Source organism: Staurois parvus, unplaced genomic scaffold (genome assembly GCF_062004578.1).
Source record: "Staurois parvus isolate SC_StPar_1 unplaced genomic scaffold, SC_StPar_1.0 ptg000538l, whole genome shotgun sequence".
Classification (NCBI taxonomy): domain Eukaryota; kingdom Metazoa; phylum Chordata; class Amphibia; order Anura; family Ranidae; genus Staurois; species Staurois parvus.
Window position 1 is genome coordinate 8454701 of NW_028318334.1, and position 26859 is coordinate 8481559.

At 44.1% G+C, this 26859-nt stretch overlaps 1 protein-coding gene across 1 annotated transcript in view; it reads right to left on the minus strand.

Moving 5' to 3' along the window:
* Positions 1–26859, minus strand: part of MRPL38 (mitochondrial ribosomal protein L38) — a 35821-nt gene that overhangs the window by 7120 nt on the left and 1842 nt on the right. The window contains exons 2-8 of the mRNA XM_089690658.1: positions 23151–23330; positions 11403–11540; positions 8230–8438; positions 8058–8130; positions 4633–4678; positions 4385–4543; positions 380–516 (exon numbers count right to left, since the gene is read on the minus strand). Of these exons, the coding sequence (XP_089546784.1) occupies positions 380–516; positions 4385–4543; positions 4633–4678; positions 8058–8130; positions 8230–8438; positions 11403–11540; positions 23151–23330 (942 nt within the window). The remainder of the gene's footprint in view (positions 1–379; positions 517–4384; positions 4544–4632; positions 4679–8057; positions 8131–8229; positions 8439–11402; positions 11541–23150; positions 23331–26859) is intronic.

Consider the following 26859-nt stretch of genomic DNA (forward strand, 5'->3'; position numbering starts at 1 on the left):
ATCGTTGCCAGCGGCTATAGCATCTGACGATGATCATCGTGTTCAGCAGACAGGGAAGGCTCCCCATCGGCAGAACACAATAGAACTGAGGTAGGGATTCCCCCATCACTGCTGACTGTGTTGATGTGGGAAACAAGTGATTTTTTTTTTCCTTCCAGCTGTGTTCATCTATGGCTTGCCTTAATGTTGTGAACTGAAATTGAAAACTCATCAACAGAATCACTTTCACCACAAAGTCACAAAATAAGAGTAGAGGAAAGGAAACAGTCATGAAGGCTACTACTAGAAAAGAAGTAACACAATGCTGTGAGCACACGGTAAAGAAACAGTAGGACCTATAGTCAGCAGTATCATGTGGTGCCGTACATGCTCTACTTACTTAATAAGTGATGGAACACTTGGGTAACACTATCATCCCATTTGCACTGGAAGAAAGCCAGGCCTCCAGGAGTTATCTTCTGTTCATATTTTCGACAGAAATCCAAGGTCTTAAAAGTCCTCAGCTTCAGACTGTGACTGGGAAAGGAGTTCAGTATTAGATTGGAAGCAAGTTGAATACATGATTCTTTTCTTTTTTTTTTTGTACCCCTACAGATTAAAATAATTCCATCCTAACTCCAGCCATTTTTTTAGTGTTGAATTGCACTGGAAAGAGGTAGGACTTTTGCACAAGGGAGTTTACCACTGATCTGAAATGAGATGGTTGTCTATGGGACAATGCATATTGGGTGCAGTAATTTACACACATGCTTGTGTTTACTCATCTATAAGCATGTTTACGCGAGTATAAATGAGTATGTTACAATACTGGTAATGAAGAATAAATTTTACTCGTCTATGCGCTTACGCACAATTACTCGCCTACACTCAAAATTACTCAGGTTACAGTTTTATTTTTACTCAGGGACTGTCTGTCAACAAGTTCCTGCGTAAACATCAGTAAATTATGACGCCCGTGTGCAAGGGACTGTCAAACTACTATGACAGTTTAAACAAGTACCAAATCCAAATACTATGTGATGCACAAGCCATTTAAAATAAAAATAACTCACTTTACCTTTACTGACTGAGCCAAGTCCCCCTTTATTTGTGCTGCACAGCCTCCCCCTCCCAGACCCTGCAACTCACAATGGAATGGTGGCAAAGTGCTGGCTGACAAACTACAGGCTTGTGAGTCAGCAGTGACAATGCTGATAACCATGTCCCCCGCAAGAACTCATCCAGAGCCGGGACAAAGTCATCCAGTGCGAAGGGTGAATATGGAAAACTGTGCCTCCCCCCCTCCTGTGATGTGTGCACCTGATCATCTTCATTGATGCTGAGACAAGTGTGGTGGCAGCTGGAAATGGATCCGAAGTACTACTACACTTATCTCAGCGTAACTGACCAAGCTCCAGGTCAGCCAATAAGGTTTCACATGTACCCGGAAGTACACAGTGATATTGTGGGATCTCCCTATTGTGTGTGGATAATGCAGGACCAGTAAGAGACAAAACAAAGCAGGGTACACATGCGAGGAGGAAGGCACAGCTCACCACTGTATGCCCAGGGAAGCTACTCCTCCTGGCCCAGACCTCATCTCAGTCCTTGTAGGACACATCCTATCTCACTTAGAATGAACTTTGCTGACTTACAACTTCAATAACTGCAACAAACCACAAGAGCCCCAAGACTTCCCAGAGCTGCAATGGTTTACGTCAGTGGTCAGACAACCATCGATCACAACCAACCCATCGAGGAAGAGCGGCGCCGGGAAGCGATGAGCTCAGACATGTTCATTGCTTGAGCTCTCAAGTCAGGAAGCTGTCAAAACCAATCCTAGGCAGCGGAGGCATTCCCTGCCTTGCAGCATGGTCTTCACATACATGTGGCTGTGGGGTGGGGAATGCCCCTGCTGCCTAAGATTATGGTCAGCTTTGACAGCTTTCAGGTGGGTTCAGGCTCTTGTCCGATTATGCCTGAGCTCATTCTACTAAGCAACTTATTCACTCCCTGGTTATCTCTCGCCTTGACTATTGTAACTCCCTCCTCATTGGTCGACCTCATCGCAGACTATCCCCTCTTCAATCTGTCATGAATGCTGCTGCCAGACTTATCCACCTTACTAACCGTTCTGTATCTGCCACCCCTCTCTGCCAATCCCTCCACTGGCTTCCCGCTGCCAAACGGATAAAATTCAAAACATTAACAATAACGGATAAAGCCATTTATACCTCTGCCCCAAATTACATCACCAATCTTGTCTCCAAATATCACCCAAACCGTTTGCAGCCCTACCCACTACTGACAACTGGATACTGCAATACATCCTACTGGCTCCCGGACACTGCCAGAACTAAGAACAGCCAGCTAGACCTAAAACTAGTCAAGCAAAAAATCTAAAAATGAACTGGAACAAATCCCGCCCCATAGATGAGTTCTTGCCTTCTGTTGATCAGGCATGCCTAGAGTTAGTTCCTTCACGTACCTGAATATATACCATACCACATACCACTGAATATCAAACCACTGTTTACTCAAATGTGGGCCAGAAGTTCCCTCGGTGTAAGGAGCAGGATTAATTTAATGAAGAGGATTCTTCTCCCTAAGATCCTCTATATCCTCTGGAACTCCCCAATATATACACCCCTCAAATACTTTAAGACCATGGATGCTATACTGCAATCTTTTGTCCTAATCTGTGGGTCTCTAAGGGCACATATTATATTTTTCCAGCTGTTGAACAAATTTCCCATCCCTAATTTTACGTTACTCCGCTACCTCCAGCTTCGTCATGCTGTACGAGCTCACTTGGACAAGTACCCTGTCCCTACATCTATCTCCATGATGGAGGTTATAATAGGAAAGACTCTCGAAAGCTGACCTCAATGTTCTATAACATCCTACTCACTCCACTGGCTTTCAAAATTGCCTACTCCCCTAAATCTCACTGGGAGGTGGACACAGACGGCCTGAATGATGAGGAGTGGGTTTGAAGGGCTATATAATTGGAAATTGATGACTTCTAAGCTGTCCAATTGCCTCACGCAACTCTATATCTTACACAGGGCTTACCTAACTCCAGTACGCATGTAGAAATTTTGCCCAATGTAAAGTCCACTATGCCCAATGAGCCTGACTGAACCTGACACATTTAGTCAACTTCTATAGTCCTGCCCTAAAATGAAGGGATTTTGGTCACAAGTTGTGCAATTCTTACATCAGAAAATGGGGTCACCACTATCCCTAAACCTCAATCATAGATGTTAGGGCTTTATTCTGATTTTAGCCTATTTCTGCACTATAGCTTGTTCAGAGAGAAGAAGGCTGGATATCTGAAGTCAATAATACTTCACCTCTTACTTGTACATAGTCTTCAGTCTAAGTGTTATTGTTCATGAGAGATCACCTGTAGCCCCTTCATTCTCGCTGTTCACGATTGTTGTCCTTGTATGGTACTTAGCATACTGAAAATGGATGTCCCCTTCAGGACTCCACCAGCCTGAGCAGTATTGATCTCTTCCCTTCATCTACACATGGATCATATTGTTTATGTATTAAATCACTATGGGAGACTGCTTTTGTAATTTTCTACATTGTACCTTGTTGTATTTTGTCATTTGCTTTTATGTGACAGCATTTCAACAAAGAAGTTATTTCTGAGTAAAAAATGTGTTTTATCGATGTACTGTCAGGAAGTGGAGGGAAATAAAAAACAGGCAATAAAAACCGGACTTTAGCCACAAAAGAAAATTTGTGATGGTTGGCCCTTAGCATTCTATTCATTTATAGAGTGGAGACTGCACTACTATAGCATACATAACATGCAATCCCTACTTGAAAAAAAATGTCACAATCCCAGGATAATTTACTTGACAACAGCTTTTGGACTGCAGGAGGAAACCTGCAAAAACTCACACAGTGATCTCATTAGAATCAAGCCAAATACCTTATTATTGTCAGGCAGTAATGTGCTACCCACATACAGTAAACTACAGGCTTTCAATCTTATCATAGCTTGTTAAGGGCCTCAGTTTGTGATGATCAGGGGGTTATGCCAGGCTGCACAGAGCATGGATTACACAACTGTGGGTCAAAAGTTGAATGTATTCAGTGACCCACCGTGAACACCTTTTTCTTTTACTCTCCCCTCCCCCATTCTCTTTCCTCTACCATCCTTTCTCCTCTTCTTCATCCCACCAATACCTCTTGTTGTTGATGCATTGCAAGACTTCCATCCTACTATTTAGCCTATAGTATTTGAGGTTTTGGGATACTCTTTTTACCCAACACAGAGGCTGTAAAGCACATAGAGTAGATTGGTAGACTGCCTCACCCCCTACAGACAGGTCTCTCCATTCTGCTTTACTTCCTTCAATACAGGCAACTGGCACTCCAAACTTACCATGGGTTTGGTCGCATCTCCTCTGTATAATCAATGCGTTCCTCTTGTTTAAACAAGATGAATATGTATCTATGGTAACCAGTGCCTTTGGCAGGGAATGTGGGAATGTAGTGACAGATCTCCTCTCCAGAAAGGACTTGGTTCCCAGGAATGTTTCCCCTGAAATAAATAATCACGAATTCACAAATGGGGGAGAACCAAGCACACAATAGCTTTATTACCCTACAGTAAATTGCAAGAGTACTTACACCAGCCAGTGCACATATTCTGAGCCTGTATCCCTCAGGTGGCCATCTAAGAAAATAACACAGAGTGGAGATAATTAACCACCTTAATACTGGACACTTTCACCCCATTTCTGTTCAGGCCAACTTTCAGCTCTCAGTGTTGTCACACTTTGACAATTGCTCGGTCATGCAACACTGTACAGAAATTTAGTATCTCACAAATTGAGCTTTCTTTTGGTGGTATTTAATCATCAGGTTTTTTTTAATTTTTTGCAAAACCTGAAAAAAATTTAAAAAAATAAAAATGTATTACTATGGTCACAGTGATCACATGGTACCGGCAGCTTGGTACATGTGATTTTGCATCTGCTGTGTCTGGTGGACACAGCAGGTGACAGATCACGTGGCCCATGGGGCATGATCCTGGGAGGATGTTATAGGACAGTGATGGCGAACCTATGGCACGCGTGCCAGAGCTGGCACGCAGAGCCATCTCAGTGGGCACGCCAGGAAGAAGAGGATGATGAGCGCGCATGGACCGGCCATCCAGATCTCGTCCACACTGGATCCCCATCAAACTACATTTCCCACATGTCTCTGGGGCCAGGGTGGGCGTGGACGAGAGGAAACGGCTCCAATGCGGCTCTGGCACCAGGGGTGATGTACCCGGGGATGGGCGCGGAAGAGAGGAAGAGGCTCCCACACTGCTCCCACACTGCTCCGGGGCCAGGGGCAACGTGTTCAGTGTGGATGGGAATGAGCTGCTGGGTTGGAAGCCACACCGACGCTGCCAGAGGTGAGATTGCTTGCAGTGTCATCCATCAGTGCCCAGCAGTGCCGCCCGTCAGCGCTGCCCAGCAGTGCCGCCCGTCAGCGCTGCCCAGCAGTGCCGCCCGTCAGCGCTGCCCAGCAGTGCCGCCCGTCAGCGCTGCCCAGCAGTGCCGCCCGTCAGCGCTGCCCAGCAGTGCCGCCCGTCAGCGCTGCCCAGCAGTGTCGCCCGTCAGCGCTGCCCAGCAGTGCCGCCTGTCAGTGCCCAGCAGTGTCGCCCATCAGTGCCACCCAATGATGCCCAGCAGTGCCACCGATCAGTGCAGTCTGTCAGTGCGTCCAGGTAGGCAAGTGGTTAATTGCAGTGTTGGCACTTTGAAATAAAAAAGTTGGTTTGTGTTGCAGTTTTGGGCACTCGGGCACAAAAAGGTTCGCCATCACTGTTATAGGACATCCAGTCAGGATACCAGCGCTCCTGCTCAGCTATCATTTGTCTATAGGCCCGGCAGGAGGCGGTTAAAATGCAACACAGTTTTCCACTAAGTATCAGAGACAGGCAAAGATGAAACAGACAGGAGTTCTTCTATAACCGCTTCCCACCTGGCCACTGCACATAAACAGTCGGGTGGGAGCTTTCCCATCCTAAGTGGACATTCCTGAACTTCCTATCAGAACATGGGCCACACAGCGGCACAGTTCTGTGATGGTTGTGTCCCTCGGACACAGCACATCCCAAATCGGGATATGGGCTCTCTGATTGGCCCTCCCGATCACGTGTTGAGTGTGTCCAATTACAGCCATCACTGAATGTAAGCAGAGACACATGTTTTTGCAGCTGTTTTCCCCGCTGAGCTCAGTGCGGGGGGGAGGATGCTGCAGCTCGTGACAGCCTTCTGCATAGCTGATGATTTTAGTGTTCAACTATGCAGAAAACACACAGATTGCAGCCATCCCCACACAGTACACCAAGCACCATCTGTCCCTGTCCAAGTGTCACATCAGCATCTGTGCCAGTGTGATATCAACATCTGTACCAGTGCGCAACACATCTGTCACAGCATACTAGTGTCCAGTCAACATGTCACAGTACACCAGTGTCACATCAACATTTGTCACAGTACACCATTACAAAAAAACATCTGCAATAGTGTCCCATTGCAACATCAACATCTGTCACAGTGTACCAGTGCACAACATCTGCAATAGTGTCCCATTGCAACATCAACATCTGTCGGTGTCTGCTCAACATCTGTCAGTGTACCAATGTCCCACCAATAAATAAATAACATTTAAAAACGCTCGCGTGCAAAGGCAAATGCAGGCGCTGGTCCCGTACGCATATGTAAACGGTGATCACACCACACATGTGAGGTATTGCTGCGAATGTCAGAGCGAGAACAATAATTCTAGCACTAGACCTCTTCTAATGCTAAACTGGTAACCTGTAAAGGCATATAAAGTGTCGCCTATAGAGATTTTTAAATACCGAAGTTTGGCGCCATTTCACAAGCGCGCACAAATTAAATTGTGGCATGTTTGGTATCTATTTATTCGGCCCAACACCACATTTTATATTTTACCAAATTGGGTATTATATTGTGTTTGTGTGCATTAAAATATATTAAAGTGTATTTTTGTGCTAGTGTGTAAAATCGGTTTGGAAAACCACTGCGCAAACACCTTATGAAATTTGCAAAACCCACCATTTTATTCTCTAGGGCCTCTCTAAAAAATATATAAGGTTTTGGTGTTCTAAGTTCTAGCAAAATACTGATTTTTACTTGTAAATAAAAAGTGTCAGAAGGTTGCCTGGTCTTAAAGTGGATAACGCCTAAAGGTTCTCCTTGGATGTTGGGCCTGTCTCTGTGGCTAGCCTGTGAAAAAGTCTCACGCGTGTAATATCGCCATACTTAGGAGTAGCAGAATGTGTTTTGGGGTGTAGTTGCAAGTATGCCTATGCCATGTGTTACAAATAAGTTAATGTGACATTTTTGTGGGAAAAAAAAACAAAACAAAAACAAAAAAACACTTTTTTTTAATTTTATAATTTTCCAAAGAATTGTGGAAAAAAATTGCAACTTTAAAAAACTCGCCATACCTCTTACTAAATACCTCAGACTGTCTACTTTCCAAAAAGGGGTCATTTGGGAGGTATTTGTACTGCCCTGGCATGTTAGGGCCTCAGGAAATGAGACAGGCCATCAGTACATCAGGTGTGATCAATTTTCAATGAAAGCTTGTAGATTCTATAACTTTCACACAGACCAAATATACACTGATTAGGGTTATTTTTACCAAATAAACGTAGCAGTATAAATTTTGGTTGAAATTTATAAAGAACTACTTAGAAGAATTACTTATTTGCAAAATTATATAACAAACGAAGAAAAACACTCTTTCAAAATTTGCAGTCTTTTTTCCTTTAGAGAGCAAAAAAAGAAGAAGAAAAAACAGCGGTAAATACCACCAAAAGAAATCTCCATCTGTCTCAAAAAATGATAACCATTTCATATGGGTACAGTGTTGCATGACTGAGTAATTATCATTTAAAGTGTGAGAGCGCTGAAACCTGAAAATTGGCCTGGGCAGGAAGAAGGTAAAAGTGCCCAGTATTGAGGTGGTTAATGGTGTCACTCAACAAAATACATAAAATTCTTTTATCTGCAGTGATAACAAACCTGGATTTGTCATAAGAAGAGTCCACAAAGAGTCTTCCTGTGCATCAAACGTCACCTCTGGAGCCACTGCGGCCTGAGCCAACAAACAAAATATATATCAGCACAATTCGTGTTATGTTAGGCCCCAGAAGTAAAAAAAAAAAAAAAAAAAAAAAATTAGGGAGACCCTTACCTCAGATGGAGTCACCACATTTCCATAATAGACAGGCATAACTGTGTCATGTCCTGCATTATATTGGACACGAAGAGCAACTCTAGGAACAAAGGTGGCTTCTCCAAAGAGATCTTTATATACTCCATAATGTTCAGCCACTCTCTGGATGTGATGTGGGCCACACGTTCGTTCCCATTCTGCTCGAACTTCATCCAGAGGTATGTACACTATGGTGGAACAAATACAGTGGTATTATGGAAAATGTATTTGTTTTTGTAAGGCCTCATGCAAATTGGACGATTTGGCAACTCTCTTAGAAGCCTTTCCTGCTGGCTGCAGTGTTTTTTCAGAAAAAACACCTGACGCTTGTAAAGTGTGTAACATGTTTAGGCGCATCAAGTGCATGGGTGCTAATTTGTTTCACTGGCCAGAATAATTTATTCTGGTCACTGAAATTAATTAATGCTCAAGTGCTAAATGTATTCACAGGCCTCAAGAGGTTTTTTCAGCCAAAAGCTCACTGCACCTGGATGCACTGACTGTGGGGTTTTTCTTTTGCCTCTAAACTCCTCTAAAAGTCTATGGACACATAGGCCAACATACAAGAGCGTTTAGAGACAAAAACAAAAACAAGACGTGCCCTAGGAGCAGCTGGAAAAACATGAAGCATGAAAGTTATCTATTGGATGTTACCTTCAGCATCATAAAGGGATAGTCCATTCAAAGCCCTATGTTTTAAATGAGAGAGGCTTGAATCACCTATTGCTTTCATATGCATTTTGGAACCTGGTAGTGAGTTTTATTTATACAGGTTTCCAACTCCACCCACCTGCCATGACTATTACAAGACAGATCTCACACTCTTTATTCATCCTTAAAGTGTTACTAAACCCACAACAGTAAAATCAGTCTGTATATGCAGTAAAGCATGCTTGTTATACTCACTGTGGAACCTAAGAGGTTAATCCTCTGCATTGTGTAAAGGCCAGTGGATCCTGTCTATCTGATCCTCACCTTCTTCTACTGTCCCCAATCAATTTGCCTATGGACAGAGCACAGTGGCAAGTATGCACATGCTCTGTTGGTGTGTATTGCTAGAGAGGTTTTTTTTTTTTTGGAGGAAGCATGTGATCACCACAGGGTCAATCAGTGCTGTCTGGACAGAGGGTCAGAGATCATGCAGCCTCATAGGACAGTGCAAAAGATCGACCGATCAAAGGATTGATCAAGCGAAGGAAGGGTTGATTGCGCGAAGGGTTGATCAAACAAAGGAGGGATTGATCAAAAGAAAGAAGGATCAAAGGGGGGGGGGGGACAATCAAAGGAAGAAAGGATCGATCAACCGAAGGTAGAAGCGTTCGATCAATCGATGGAATGATCAAGCGATCGATGGAAGGATAGATCGATTGAAGGATTGACTGAAGGAATGGTCGATAGATCTAATGAAGGAGCGATCGAAGGAAGGAGCGATCAAAGGATTGAGGGATCGGTCAAGGAATCGATCAATCGAAAGAAAAATCAAAACCTCTTCAGTGTGAACCGAGCCTTAGGCAGCAAGGAGGATGAGGATGAGGAGAGAGGAGACCCTATTGGCCAGTTAAGTGTCTGAAGAGTTAGGATCTGGAAACAGATAGCAGCACCTGTGATTGACAAGAGCACTGACACCACAGTGCTAAAGGAGATCACTTGCCAGCCCAGCTAGACAGAATGGCACCCACCAACAGAGTCTCATGTCAAGATACATGTGCCTTTGGAATCTTTGCTTAAACATATGGGTGTTTATGCTGCTGTAGTGGCAGCCATCATTTCTTGTGAGTCTTCAATTCAGTGGGAGACGGTGAAGGCAATTTTGATTGGAATGGTTTTGCTGCAAGCAAGAGCACTTTATGGTGGTGGATGGACATTAATTTAAAAATTTGTTTGCACAATTGTTTTTTGATATCACGGACATCCATTTGTTTTGATATATTTCAGTTTCATTATCATATGTTTGGCACTACACTTTATGTTTTAGTTACTATTTAGGTTTGTATACTACCTATTGCTGTTAGCTGCTTTACACTCTCAGTCAACGCGGATATTGTTTATTTTATTTTAGCCTCATAGGACAGGCAGAGTAGAATGAAAACTACTCCTACAGATTAAACAGTGCTCGGCTGGACACTGATAGAAATCACAAGACCGCTATGTACTGCTGATGAGAAAAGATATGTAGCAGTTATTTACTAAAATAGTAGCATTTCCATGTTCTGTGTACTGTGGAAGACTAGATATAGTGAAGCAGCGTCATGGGTTTAGTAACATTTTAATTGTCCATTTTATTTTTTTTTACCAGTAAAAGTTAATTGTCCATTTTAGAGACTACGGCCAGTTGCTGAAGCCAGCATCTACCCATTATCACATCAGTGTACAGAGTAGATTAACCCTTTAACATGGAACTACAATCAAAAAGTGAAGATTTGCTAGGTTAATGTGAACATTTAGAAAAGTGTGCCTAAGCAGTATTCTGAAAAATGTACCTTTTTTCTTAAACTCATCCTGAAAAAAAATAAAATATATATATATATTTCTGGTATGCCTAGGCACAACTGTGCATACAGCCTCATAGCTGTACGTCTGTAATATGAGATCTCAGGCTACTCCGTCTCTGATAGTCTCAGATTTGCAGTGGGATTTGGAGATGTCACTACTGTGCTGCTCATTGTTATCCTTGCTAGAGGCTCTGACATGCCCTGCCACCACCCACACAAGAACAGTACAGAACAAGGCATTGTCAGTAAGCCAGTAATAGGGGAAAGGGCTGTTAGGCACACCACAATACTGGCAATACTGGTGTCCTTTTGTCCTCTGCCTTTTTGGGGCATGGCTTGCAGAGTTCAATTCCTCTTTTAAAGATTTAAAGTAGAATTACATTTTTTTTCAGTTTTAGAGTGGAAAGCATTCAGACCCTTCATTAGGTTTTTATGATTCTCTCTCTATTAGGTAGATTTCCCACCACATTCTGTTCCAGTGGCAGAGGAGGATGTAAAGAAATTTGAATGGAGACATGGACAGCAATAAAAACCTGACAGAAGTTATAATTCAGTACACTGTCCAAAACATTTTCATTAAAAGGTCTCCTTGGCTAAGTAAATAAATCAAACATACAGTAAATAGCTAAAACCATAAACTATGCGACCCAGATAACATACATGTGCGACGGCGTGCTGCTCTTTCTAGTTCTGCATTACTGTGGATGTCCTTCCATATCTCCTTCCGGGCTTTCTTTAATTTTGTTGAAGAGGGTACTAAATAGGGTAGCCCAATATCCACCTTCTCGGACTCTTCATCTAGTGAAAAAACAAAAACACAAACAAGTGTAATCATTGGTAATATAAAACTCAGGACTTTCTTTAGGCCAACTGATGTCATAATGCAACTTCCCACTCCACTACATAATTCCAAAGCAATATTCCACTACAATGCATAATTGTTTTCACCTCCTGCTTTACATATAGCAAATTTGCAATGAATACATAGTACACAGTTATTATCGCAGTGCCAATTTTGTATATAATTTTTAATACCGTACTAAAGAAATGTGTAGATTAGCCATCATTTAGGTAATTACTTCATGTCTTGTAATAACAACAATGAAACACACAGGGAGTGCATTATTTTCAAGAAGGTAGCACAGTGAGAAGGTAGCACAGTGAGAAGGTAGCACAGTGAGAAGGTAGCACAGTGAGAAGGTAGCACTGCAAAGCAGGAAGCAGAACCAGCATATGTAGACCAAAGACCAACAGGGGTACAGGGGTTGGACAAAAATAGGATTTTTACATGACTACATGATTTGCAGATGTTTCTGGTGGAAAGCAGAAGTGATGTAACACCCTTTTGCTTCCGCTGTGTGATGAGACACCTAACAAAATGGGAATCCTCACTTTCATCATTCACTGCATGTGCTACTAGTAATACGGAGTGATGTCAGAGCTTACAAAGCGGGCCAATTTTTGGTGACCGCTTAGCTGGTGCTTCTGTGACTGAAACTGCCAGTTTATTTGCCGTGTCATGAGGTACAGTATCAAAGGTTATGACGGCATATGCAGTTTCTGGGAAGACATTGTCTGATAAGCATAAGCGGGATCGACATGTCAACTGACCGAAAGAGACAATAAGGACATTGTGCAGGAATGTGACCCGGAATAAAAAAATAACTGCTGCAAAAGTGACTGCAGAGAACAATCTCAGTCTTCAAAGTTTTGTAAGATAAATTCTGTAATCTGGGACAGAAATGGACTAACCATAGCACAGTTCCAGATCATGTATAAGATCCCCACCAACTCCTTGGCATTTATGGCAAAGGGCTGTCCCTTTTCCCAATTTTGAATAACCACATTGGTGCAAAGTAGACCCTATGAAAGTAACATTTTGTCTCTCACAGAGATAGCGGAGCTAAAATATGAGGCATAAACCTTATCCCAATCCTGCTCCCCCATTTCTGGAATGTCCCTATCCCATCGTGCCTGGATTCGACCTCATCCCATTCCTGGTCCTCCATTTCTGGAATGTCCCTATCCCATCGTGCCTGGATTCGACCTCATCCCATTCCTGGTCCTCCATTTCTGGAATGTCCCTATCCCATCGTGCCTGGATTCGACCTCATCCCATTCCTAACAAAAACTATAAAACTTTTCTTTTTCTTAAATAATAAATATATCCACCTATCCCACCATACAAAAAAGTGTCCAAAATATCAAAATAGTGTCCAAAATGTCTCAATAATCAAAATAAATCAGGGGACACGTGACATCAGACGTATCGACGCTGACCGGAGGTGCGATCGCGGCCATCTTGGAAGTGGGAACATGTGGCCAATATTTCCCTAAACTTGTCTGTATCTGTATCCCTGTGAGGAGGAGCTGCTTCACCCATATCTTAATGTAAGTTGCCAAATAAAGGAAGACTGTGTTTTATCTACCATTGGTAATTGTGGATTTTTATCATGAGGGAAATGGAGGAATAACCCTAACATTGGATGAAGCCTGAAATCTGAATGAAGAGATAGTAACCCAGAGTGGTGCTATGCCTTGTCATTTCCTACATAGGGTATTTATCCATCAGCACATGAGGTGGAGATTGCTGGCTTGGGTTTAAGGTGTACACTTATGTATACAGAGTGTGGTGATACACATTTTTTTGCAGTGACAATTTTTAGTTTCACTTATTTTGCAGCTGACACTTTATGTGAGTGTCCTTTATTGAGATATTTATTATTTGCATGTATATAGATACTCACCTATAGAGTATACACATGTATAATAGATTTTGCATGTTGCACAGAGAGTGGCACGTGTGTTTTATTATTTAAAAGGTATGACACTATGTTGAGTTTTTTTCTTTCGAGGTTTATTGTCATCAGGATTTGCAAGTTTGAAGAAGAAAGAATTTAATGGTTTACATGTGTGGAGATTTATTTTGATTATTGAGACATTTTGGACACTATTTTGATATTTTGGACACTTTTTTGTATGGTGGGATAGGTGGATATATTTATTATTTAAGAAAAAGAAAAGTTTTATATTTTTGTTTGCTTGGCCTTCAAGGGTGGAGGTGGATAACTTTTCTGGGATATTGTGTTGGGATTGTTTTGCTGTATATTTTTATATATGCTCATCCCATTCCTGGTCCTCCATTTCTGGAATGTCCCTATCCCATCGTGCCTGGATTCGGCCTCATCCCAATCCTGCTCCTCCATTTCTGGAATGTCCCTATCCCATTGTGCCTGGATTCAAGAAAGTCCACATCAGGTTTTCTCATCCAGGGTTCCGTGGAACCCTAGGGGTCTTTAGAGAGTGCAAGGGGTTCCTTGGCCAATGAGCAATTTCTACCTCTCATATAAGTTCCCACTTACACCATTGATCTTTTTAGCCATCTATAAGGGGCTAACTATTCCCAATATAAAGAGAATTCTTCCCACTGACCATCACACGAACGTTTAATGAATAGTCATTTTTAGCAGGGGTCCCCTGAGACTGAAAACTTATTTCAAGGGTTCCTCTGTGTTGTAAAGGTTGATAAAGGCTGTTCTAGATTGTGTGATCGGTGATAAAGTACCAAACATTCTGGAAATTTAGAGTGAGATGGTTGCAATACGGCTTTTCTAAGGTAGAGGGCTGAAATACATCTTGTGAATCAAACTAGACCTCTGCAGTATGTTTTTGTTGGAGATAGTGCAGCTTCCATGTAGGGGGAAATGCCAATTTCTGCTGTAGCACGATGATTGCCTTAAAGGAACCCCGTACATACAGTTAGGTCCATATATATTTGGACACAGGCACAATTTTAGTTTTTTTTTTTTTAGGTATTTACCAAAACATATTCAAGCTATAGTTATATAATGGATACGGGCTGAAAGTGCACACTCTCAGGTTTGAGGGTATGTACATCCAAATTGGAGGCAGGGTTTAGGAATTACAGCTTCTAAGATTAGCCATCCTCCTTTTTTCAAGGGACCAAAAGTATTTGGACAATTGAATATAATCATAAATAAAATGTTAATTTTTAATATTTTGTTGAGAATCCTTTACTGGCAATGACTGCCTGAAGTCTGGAACCCATGGACATTACCAAAGACTGGGGTTCCTCCTTTCTGATGCTATGCTAGGCTCTAACTGCAGCTGTCTTCAGTTGTTCTTTGTTTGTGGGTCTTTCTGCCTTTAGTTTTGCCTTTAGCAAGTGAAATGCATGCTCAATTGGGTTGAGAACAGGTCATTGACTCGGCCATTGCAGAAAATTCCACTTCTTTTCCTTCAAAAGCTCCTGCGTTGCTTTTGCAATGTGTTTTGGATCATTGTCCATCTGTACTGTGAAGCGCCGTCCAATCAACTTTGCTTGCTGCCTTTGGCTGAATCTGGGCTGTCCTCACCCTCTTTATAGAACCCCCCCTTCACTCTGCAGCCCCAGCCCTCCTTCACATTCCTGTCCTCACCCCATTTATAAAACTTCCCCTTCACACTGCAGTCCCCAGTCCCCCTTCACATTCCTGTCCTCGCCCCCTTTGTAGAAGCCCCCATTCATAACACTCACTTCACATTCCTGTCTTCACCCAGCCCTTTTATATCACTCCCTTCCCTTCACATTACAGTTTCCAGACCCCCTTCACATCACCCCCGGCTTCCCCCATACTTCATTGTAGTGACAGACCCCACTTCCAGTGCAGAGGGTGGAACGCACAGAAGGTCTAGAGCTGACATTGGAAGGGCAGCACAGTGATGGACAGAGGGTAGGAGCTGCCCCAGTTAACGGATTGGTTTCCATGATGCAGGCAGTCCCAGAAATCAGTCAGTTAACTGGGCCAGCTACCGCCCTATGTACATTATTGTGCTGCTTCCCTATGCCGGGAGGGGACCGGCTCCTAAATGGCACGACCGCTGCGGGTCCGGGAGGAACATGAACTCAGTCCGCTACTGGACCACGGCCTGCCATTTAGTGATGGCTGGTTTAGATCAAAGCATATTCATTGTTAGAATGGCCTAGTCAAAGTGCAGACCTAAATCCAATTGAGAATATGTGGCAAGATTTGAAAATTGCTGTGAACAGACGCTCTCCAAAATTTCCACTCGTCTGCTCACATTTAACGAGTGGAAATAACATGGAGGCGAGTCACTGACAGAGGCGTTGTCACCATAAGGCAGCACAGGCAGCTGGGTAGACAGATCCAAGCGCTCCATGTCCCGGGCCTGTGCAACAATCGCCCTCTCCATTCCCCCATTCCTCTCACTACTCACCCGTAGTGTTTTGCTCTCCACCCTCAGTCTCAGTATCCAGCAGTGTCCAGGTCTCTCACTAGGGGGAACAAGTGTGGGCTGCCAGTGTGTACAGGGTGCCGCCGCCACATCAACCTCAACTCCCTGAGATGCTGGTTCTCATCTGACAGGTTAGATCACGGTGCTCTGGCTGCAGCTGCATTTTCTTCCCAACAATCTCTCCCCTCCTTTCTCGTCTAGATCTTCTGTTCTGCTTCGGTCTCCTCTTTCACTCCTTTCCGCCATCCCAGTCCAGTCACACCTGTTCTCTGCTTTCCTCCTCTCCTTCCCCGCCATGCACAGTTCCAGCACCGCTGGAGGGCACTTTCTGTTAGTGGGGGCTCTGATGGTCAAAGGGGATTGTTAGGAGGATGACATGGGACGGGGGAGATGGGACTGGAGAAGGCGGAAGACATGTCATGGAGGAGGTGCTTACATTGCTTTATGTTAATATTGTTAAATTTGTTGTCATAAACATTTATTCTGCATAAAACATTTAAGCGTCATTTCATGAGATAATTTACGAGGGTGTGTTTAGGGGCAGAATTAGGGAAGGGGCAGTTTAGGGGTCGGGTGGGGCAACGGGTGGCAAGTAACTCTTAAGGCCAGGCTAGTAGCTAAGGACTTTGAAATTATGAGCAGCACTGTTGATTATAGCAGTGTTCAGGGGGAAAGCTGGACCACTGGACAGTTGGGCTGCTGCTTGTAAGTGCAGAAGTCCAACTCTCCAGTTTATTGCGGCACAGCGTATTAACCTGTTGCCGTCCAGCCGCAGTGTTTTTACTGCGACAGGGCGGCAGTGCTGTGCAGAATCACGTTTTAAAATGTCATTCTGCAAAACAGGTAGGGATTTTTTTTAGCAAAGATGTTGCAGAATACATTTTGGCAGAAATTTATGACGAAATTTGATTTTTAATTTTTTTTTTTAACATTTTTTTACTGGACATGTTTTAAAAAATAATGTTTCCTCAAAATTGTCAGCCTTTTTTTATAGCGCAAAAAATAAAAAAAAAACGCACAGGCGATCAAACACCACCGAAAGAAAGCTCAATTTGTGGGAAAAAAAAGGACGTAAATTTAATTTGGGTGCAGTGTTGTATGACCGCACAATTGTCAGTTAAAGTAACGCAGTGACGTAACACAAACCGCTTCTGTAACCGCTTCCTGACCACCCTATAGCAGAAATACTGCTACATGGTGGCATGGGTGCACAAAATCACAAATATATATATATATATATATATATATATACACATACACACACACACACACACACACACATATATACATACACACACATACATATATATACACGTGATTCGCACTCCCGCGGTGTTCACGCCCCTCCCAGATAGCGTCAGAATGCCCGTCAGTACACCAGTCATCACATTTAACCCCTTGATTGCCAGGAACATGCTCATGCACAATAAACCTCCATTGCTAGTATAGTGTCTGAACGGATCAATATCTTTGATCAGATCAGCACTATACCAGCGTTCACATTAGTATAGTGTCCCCAAAAACGCATCAGCCCCCCCCCCCCTTCTCCCCCAGCAAGTGCACTGTCAGTAGGTCACTGTCACTTGATATACTGCACACAAAACCTCAGTGTTGGCAGAATCAGGCCTGATTTCTGTTAGCACTTGTCAGTAAATTTTGATGACTCTCATATGCAGCAGAGTGCCAGTACTAGTACCACGCTACCTTTTGGTGAACTGGCAAGTACTAGTGGCCTAGTATATCCTGGTCTTTCACATACCTCTTAGATTGTAAGTTTCCAGGATCAGGCCCTCCTAACCCTCTTGTATTGAACTGTATTGTCTCTCGTTATATTGTAGCGCTGAGCAAACTGTTGGCGCCATAAATCCTGTATAATAATAATAATAATAGCACCGCAGTATGACTTGGCGACGTGGTGAGTCCCATAAGTGCAGTACAAGCTGGTGCAGTGGCGAGCACAAGTATTGTCCCGCAACCACCAAGAATTCATACACAGGCCTGTAGAGCGCCTAGTGTCCTTCTGGATGTGCTTGCAAGTCCCGATTGACAGCCCACAAATTCTGCAGCACCCGTATTTTCACTGCCCAACCCAGAATTCAAGTGGAAACTGCAAATTTAACTCCTCCCTTTGATTTTTTGAGCCGTTTTTCACGGAATATCTGTATGCATTGATTGTGGATCAAAGCAATTTATATGCACAACAATTTATTGCCGCCAACCCAAATTCAAACCTTGCCAGACCTGTTGCATGGAAACTCATTACAGTTTTAAAATTTACATTTTTTTGGGGCCTAACCCTCAACATGGGCATTACTAAAAAAAATGAATTGCGGTTGTATTTGTCCGCAGACCCGATTCATCATATGCCCATGTTCTCTGCTGCTATAGCCAGGCATAGATGTGAGAGTATAATATGTTTTATGCATTTCAACGACAATACACTGTCGTCCTCGGGGTGACCCTGAATCTGACCGGCTCCACAAAATTCAGCCCCTCGCAAATCACCTTAACCAAACATTTGCAGATGTCTATACTCCCCAGCAAAACAGTCCCTGATTAATTTTTCTGGCCGCCGCGCATTCAAACAATTTCTCCCCTGCAAGCGTGCCAGATATGGGGTCAAGATGTAGAAGACCCATGAGAGGACAACAGGCTATACTTATAAGTTTCGGATGTACGAGGGAAAAGATCACGTGGAGCCCCCCGGATGCCCAGACTACATGGGGAGCAGTGGCAAGATAGTTTGGGACTTGGTGTCATCATTTCTCCATATGGGGTACCACTTATACGTAGACAATTTTTATTCAAGCGTGCCAATATTTAAACATTTGTTCAATCTTGGAACTGGCGCATGTGGCAAATTGTGACCTAATGTGTGCCCACCATTAGAAGTGGGTGGATGCAGGGCGGTATATTCCAATGGTGGGCATACCACACACTTTTTCTAGCAGAGATTTCTTCTCTTTTTTTCATTCGGTCCACAGGCTGCATACAAAAAAAAGGAAAATAGCATATATACCCAACAAGGATCAGCGATGTACTGGTACATCACTTGACTTTGAATGGTTATACCAGGATGATGCCTACAGCTGCAGGCATCATCCTGGTATCGTTTTTTTCAGCCAGCGATCAGCTTTCATGTAAAAGCAATCCCCCCTCCCCCGCTGCCTTCCATGGCCTTCTCGGGCAGTCCCGTGCGATCGGGAGAACCTGAGAATGCAGCCGGTGTTTCTGCAAGCTGACCATAGAGCTGATTGGAGACCAGAGTAGTGCCAATCATCTCTATAGTCTAAGAATTTGGAAACTACAAGCATTTCATCACTTCAGTTTTGCAGGATATAAACAGCGTCATTTGTAAATTGGGAAAGCATCTGATCACACCGATTTTGGTTTGATTAGATAATGTAAGGGCAGAGGAGATATCCAGAGTCTGATAGATCCCAGATTTCTCAAAAAAGAATATATGACAATGGCCATTGAAGTTATAGGGGATATTTGCATTCCCTGTGATAGTATTAAAAGTGATAAAAAAAAAAAAAAATGAAAAGGTACAGTGTAAATAGAATATAAAAAAAAATCATAACTTAAAAAAAAATATAAAAAACTCACCCCTCCCATGCGCGCACACCTGTGTGCACAAGCCTTGACCCTGTGACGGTATGTAAACAGCGGATGCACCATGCATGTGAGGTATCGCCATGAACGTCAGATTAAGGACAGTAATTCTAACACTAGAGCTCCTCTGTAAATCTAAAATGGTAGCTTTTAAAGGCTTTTAAAGTGTTGCCTATGGATATTAAAAATGTATGCAGTTTGTCGCCATTGCACGGGACATGCGCAGTTTTAAAGCATGTCATGTTTGGTATCTATTTACTTGGCATACTATTATCTTTTATATTTTACCAAATAATTGACCAATATATTGTGTTTTTGGGCATTAAAAGTAAAAAAAGTGTATTTGAAAAATTTGCTTTTGAAAAATCGCTGCACGAGTACTATGTGCCATAAAAAATTGTAGTACCCACCATTTTATTCACTAGGGTGTCTGCTTTAAAAAAATATATGTTATGGGGTTTAAATTAATTTCCTAGCAAAAAATACAGATTTTTTTCATGTGAACAAAAAGTGTCAGAAAAGACTTGGTCTTCAGGTGGTTAGAAGAGTGAATGATGTGTGGCATAAACTTCTAATGCTGGGCATAAAACGCCCCCACCCACCAAAACGACCCTTTTGAAAAGTAGACACCCCATACTATTTGCCGAGAGGCATGTTGAATCAATAGAAGAATTTATTTTTTTACCACAAGTTTTTGGAAAATGACAAAAATTTTTTTTTTTTTTACACAAAATTGTCACTTAAATGATTTACTGCTCACACATGCCATGGTTATATGTGGAATTACTCCCCAAAATACATTCTGCTACTTCTCCCGAGTATGGGGGTACCACATGTGAGAGACGTTTTGGCAGTCTAGCCAAGTACAGGACCCCAAAATCCAATAAGCATCTTCAGGCTTTTAAAAGGGCTTTATTTCCTCATTACACTTCCAGACTGCCTATCACAGTTTCGGAGGCCCTGAAATGCCAGGATAGCACCAAACCCCCCCCCCAAATGACCACTTTTTGGAAAGTAGACACCCCAGGGAATTTGATAAGAAGCATGGTAAGTATTTTGCAGATCTCATTTGTTGCCACAAGTTTTTGGAAAATTAAGAAAAAAAAAAAACTTATTTTTTTCTATTCTCTTTTTATATTTCAAAACCTTGTGAGAAAAAATGAGATCTGCAAAATACTCAGCATGCCTCTTTTTAAATTCCTTGGGGTGTCTACTTTCCAGAAAGGGGGCATTTGGGGGGGGGGGGGTTGGTGCTATCCTGGCATTTCAGGGCCTTCGAAACTGTGATAGATAGTGAGGAAGTGTAATGAGGAAGTTACGCACCTTCAGGCTTTCAAAGTGGTCATTGGATTTCAGGCTCCTGTATGTCGCTAGGCTCCTAAAAAGTCTCACACATGTGGTATCCCCATACTCGGTAGAAGTAGCAGAATGTATTTTGGGGTGTAATTCCACATATACCCATGGCTTGTGCAAGAAATAAATAATTTAAATGACAACTTTGTGTAAAAAAAAAAAATGTTTTGTAATTTTTCAGAAACTTGTGGAAAAAAAATACATCTTCCATGGACTCAGTATGCCTTTCAGCAGATAGCTTAGGGTGTCTACTTTCCGAAAAGGGGTCATTTGAGGGTGTTTGTACTATCCTGGTATTTTAGCACCTCAAGAAATGTGATGGGCAGTCAGAAAGTAAAAGCTGTGTAAATTCCATTATCTACACCATAGTTTGTAGACACTATAACTTTTACACAAAGCAATAAATATACACTTACTGGGATTTTTTTAACCAAAAACATGTAGCAGAATACATTTTGGCCTAAATTTATGACAAAATTTTAGTTTTTTTGGATATTTTTTATGACCAAAATGAGAAAAATAGTTTTTTTCAAAAAATTTTTTTTTCTTCAAAACGTTTTCTGTTTATAGCGCCAAAAATAAAAAGTGGACAGTTGATCAAATACCACCAAAAGAAAACTCTATTTGTGTGAAAAAAGGACATAAATTTCATTTATGTACCTTATTGCATGACCGTGCAATTGACCGTTAAACTAGCGCAGCGCTGTATAGTAAAACGATTGCGTAAATTGCAGTATCTATACCACAGTTTGTAGACGCAATAACTTTCACAAAAAGCAATCAATATACACTTATTGGGATTTTTTTTTACCAAAAACATGTAGCAGAATACATTTTGACCTAAATTTATAACTAATTTTGAGTTTACTATATATTTTTTATAGCTGAAAGTCAAAAATATCGTTTTTCTTAAAAATTTTTGTTTATAGCGTGAAAAATAAAAAGCACACAAGTGATCAAATACCACCGAAAGAAAGCTCTATTTGTGTGAAAAAAGGACGTAAATTTACTTTGGGTACAGCACTGCATGACCACGCAATTATCAGTTGAATTAGTGCAGTGCCGAGTAGCAAAAAGAGGCCTGGTCAGGAAGGGGGGTAAATCCTAAGGAGGGCAAGTGGTTAAAGCCCTTGCTGCTGCACTTACCATTAAATAAAAATAAGAAAAAAAAAAAGGAACCCTGTATTTATTAATGTATATGCAGCCTTACTGCATTACACTAATAAATCAAGAGGGTCCAGATGGGATTTAACCTCCCTAGCGGTCTGATTATGTCTGTATTTCTGTGCTGAAAGCGGTACATTTTTTTGCATGGAAATATGTTTTTTTTTTTAATTGTAGGCCTGTAATTTTTAGGAATAACTCAGTGAAATCTGTCCGAACAAGAGTCTAGTAAACATCCCGGGTATGATAAAATTTGAAACACGAAATCATAAATTATAATTTAATAAATAATCATAAAAAATAATAATATAATAATAAATTTAATTCAATAATATAATCAAACCAAAAACACTGAAATTTGAAATATAGCGCCAAGTTCGCACATCACTGAGCAAAGTCGCAAAATTGTTTTCAGTGTCTGATGACGAATATCCCCACGAATCATTATCACTCAATTCTGCAAGTGGTTCTGATTTACTATTGCTGTTCTCTAGCTGGTCTAAAACCGTTTTTGACCCAAAGGGACGCTTTTGGACACCATGGACGTTTCTCAGTTTCCAGGCAGAAAGAACACTAAAAATGCAGGCAGGGCACAGGACAAAGCACTCGGGACAAAATGTATGTGAAATGGTTTGATACAGTAATGTTTTACTATGTGATTTTAGTGTATTTAGTGAATGTCACTTTATGTCATTTTCAAATTTCCCACCAGTTCCGTCCCCGTACGTCCCGACACTCGCAGGGGACGAAACCCAGATGACAGATGCCGGCATCCGCCGGAGTACATTACAGGGGACACTGAAAGAGGGACATCGCGGGAGCGCAGGACAAGGTAAGTGAAGAACAGAAGCTGGAGCAGCGCCACATGGTAAGCTCGAGTGTAGCTCGGGGTTACCACTTTTGGTACTGAAACTTTACCCCGAGCTACACCCGGGAATACCGTCAGGGAGGTTAATAAAAGTGTGGGTGTTGACAGCAGCATTTTTCAACTGTAAATGAACATTTGGCTTAGTACATTACCGTTTCTGGGCTGCAGGTACTGTCTGTATGTCTTCCACCAGACTGGTTTCTTCATTTCTGCTTCAGCTACTCTTTTATATTTTTTAAAGCTGCGGTATTTCTTGAGAGACTGCAGGTCTTTACCTTCAAACTGCTCATTAGGAAGAGGACCCAGAGGAGCAGCTCGGCGGCAAAGAGCAGCTGTAAACACAAACATACAAGTATTAGTATACAACAGAAACAGACAATACATAATATCAAGTATTTATTTCCTCTATTTTACCTCTTTTTTCAGGGTCTAATTACGCACTGTGCTGGCCAAGCTCCTCTGTACCTTACCTACCTAACCTTTTGAGGGAGGAGCAAAGAGTATAGTACAGAATGTGACTTCAGTGACAGCTCTGAGTCTGCTGGGGCTGCAGACATCACATGCAAGATGGTGGCACTCAGCAGCAGTCTCAGGTATTTCGGATGTCTATACAAGGGACGCTTTTAGGGATAAATAACATGTAAAAATACATTATTCTTGTGCTGCCAGAGCTGTTTTTGCACAAGTTAAAGTAATCATTATGGGCCTGAATAGTAGTTAAAACCCTCAGACAGCATTTTCTCTGAAAGGAGAGACCTTGGAGAATAAAATGTTTGTAGTTGCATAATTTTATCACATGATATCAATGCAATGGTTTATCAAGAGCAAGCAAACTAAAATTTTCAGATTAAAAAAAAAAAAAAAACCAAAAACACTCACACACTATAGTTACACAAAAGCAATATAGTACCCAATTTTTTGGTATAATATAAAAGATGAGGTAGCACAAAGTAAACAGATTTCTCTGCATGGCTGGGCACTTAATGTGATGTGTGGAAACAATTAGGCAGCAGCGGGCAAAACTAGTGCCCCGTCCTTGGTGTCAGTGTGGGGGGAATAGTGCCCCGTCCTTGGTGTCACTGGGGGGAATAGTGCCCCGTCCTTGGTGTCACTGGGGGGAATAGTGCCCCGTCCTTGGTGTCAGTGTGGGAGGAATAGTGCCCCGTCCTTGGTGTCAGTGTGGGGGGAATAGTGCCCCGTCCTTGGTGTCAGTGTGGGGGGAATAGTGCCCCGTCCTTGGTGTCAGTGTGGGGGGAATAGTGCCCCGTCCTTGGTGTCAGTGTGGGGGGAATAGTGCCCCGTCCTTGGTGTCACTGGGGGGAATAGTGCCCCGTCCTTGGTGTCACTGGGGGGAATAGTGCCCCGTCCTTGGTGTCACTGGGGGGAATAGTGCCCCGTCCTTGGTGTCACTGGGGGGAATAGTGCCCCGTCCTTGGTGTCAGTGTTGGAGGAATAGTGCCCCGTCCTTGGTGTCACTGGGGGGAATAGTGCCCCGTCCTTGGTGTCAGTGTGGGGGGAATAGTGCCCCGTCCTTGGTGTCACTGGGGGGAATAGTGCCCCGTCCTTGGTGTCACTGGGGGGAATAGTGCCCCGTCCTTGGTGTCAGTGTGGGGGGAATAGTGCCCCGTCCTTGGTGTCACTGGGGGGAATAGTGCCCCGTCCTTGGTGTCACTGGGGGGAATAGTGCCCCGTCCTTGGTGTCAGTGTGGGAGGAATAGTGCCCCGTCCTTGGTGTCAGTGTGGGAGGAATAGTGCCCCGTCCTTGGTGTCAGTGTGGGAGGAATAGTGCCCCGTCCTTGGTGTCAGTGTGGGGGGAATAGTGCCCCGTCCTTGGTGTCAGTGTGGGGGGAATAGTGCCCCGTCCTTGGTGTCACTGGGGGGAATAGTGCCCCGTCCTTGGTGTCACTGGGGGGAATAGTGCCCCGTCCTTGGTGTCACTGGGGGGAATAGTGCCCCGTCCTTGGTGTCACTGGGGGGAATAGTGCCCCGTCCTTGGTGTCACTGGGGGGAATAGTGCCCCGTCCTTGGTGTCACTGGGGGGAATAGTGCCCCGTCCTTGGTGTCACTGGGGGGAATAGTGCCCCGTCCTTGGTGTCACTGGGGGGAATAGTGCCCCGTCCTTGGTGTCAGTGTTGGAGGAATAGTGCCCCGTCCTTGGTGTCAGTGTTGGAGGAATAGTGCCCCGTCCTTGGTGTCACTGGGGGGAATAGTGCCCCGTCCTTGGTGTCACTGGGGGGAATAGTGCCCCGTCCTTGGTGTCACTGGGGGGAATAGTGCCCCGTCCTTGGTGTCACTGGGGGGAATAGTGCCCCGTCCTTGGTGTCACTGGGGGGAATAGTGCCCCGTCCTTGGTGTCAGTGTTGGAGGAATAGTGCCCCGTCCTTGGTGTCAGTGTTGGAGGAATAGTGCCCCGTCCTTGGTGTCACTGGGGGGAATAGTGCCCCGTCCTTGGTGTCAGTGTTGGAGGAATAGTGCCCCGTCCTTGGTGTCAGTGTGGGGGGAATAGTGCCCCGTCCTTGGTGTCAGTGTGGGGGGAATAGTGCCCCGTCCTTGGTGTCAGTGTTGGAGGAATAGTGCCCCGTCCTTGGTGTCACTGGGGGGAATAGTGCCCCGTCCTTGGTGTCAGTGTGGGGGGAATAGTGCCCCGTCCTTGGTGTCAGTGTGGGGGGGAATAGTGCCCCGTCCTTGGTGTCAGTGTGGGGGGAATAGTGCCCCGTCCTTGGTGTCAGTGTGGGGGGAATAGTGCCCCGTCCTTGGTGTCAGTGTGGGGGGAATAGTGCCCCGTCCTTGGTGTCAGTGTGGGGGGAATAGTGCCCCGTCCTTGGTGTCAGTGTGGGGGGAATAGTGCCCCGTCCTTGGTGTCAGTGTGGGGGGAATAGTGCCCCGTCCTTGGTGTCAGTGTGGGGGGAATAGTGCCCCGTCCTTGGTGTCAGTGTGGGGGGAATAGTGCCCCGTCCTTGGTGTCAGTGTGGGGGGAATAGTGCCCCGTCCTTGGTGTCAGTGTGGGGGGAATAGTGCCCCGTCCTTGGTGTCAGTGTGGGGGGGAATAGTGCCCCGTCCTTGGTGTCAGTGTGGGGGGGAATAGTGCCCCGTCCTTGGTGTCAGTGTGGGGGGAATAGTGCCCCGTCCTTGGTGTCAGTGTGGGGGGGAATAGTGCCCCGCCCTTGGTGTCAGTGTGGGGGGAATAGTGCCCCGCCCTTGGTGTCAGTGTGGGGGGAATAGTGCCCCGTCCTTGGTGTCAGTGTGGGGGGAATAGTGCCCCGTCCTTGGTGTCAGTGTGGGGGGAATAGTGCCCCGTCCTTGGTGTCAGTGTGGGGGGAATAGTGCCCCGTCCTTGGTGTCAGTGTGGGGGGAATAGTGCCCCGTCCTTGGTGTCAGTGTGGGGGGAATAGTGCCCCGTCCTTGGTGTCAGTGTGGGGGGAATAGTGCCCCGTCCTTGGTGTCAGTGTGGGGGGAATAGTGCCCCGTCCTTGGTGTCAGTGTGGGGGGAATAGTGCCCCGTCCTTGGTGTCAGTGTGGGGGGAATAGTGCCCCGTCCTTGGTGTCAGTGTGGGGGGAATAGTGCCCCGTCCTTGGTGTCAGTGTGGGGGGAATAGTGCCCCGTCCTTGGTGTCAGTGTGGGGGGAATAGTGCCCCGTCCTTGGTGTCAGTGTGGGGGGAATAGTGCCCCGTCCTTGGTGTCAGTGTGGGGGGAATAGTGCCCCGTCCTTGGTGTCAGTGTGGGGGGAATAGTGCCCCGTCCTTGGTGTCAGTGTGGGGGGAATAGTGCCCCGTCCTTGGTGTCAGTGTGGGGGGAATAGTGCCCCGTCCTTGGTGTCAGTGTGGGGGGAATAGTGCCCCGTCCTTGGTGTCAGTGTGGGG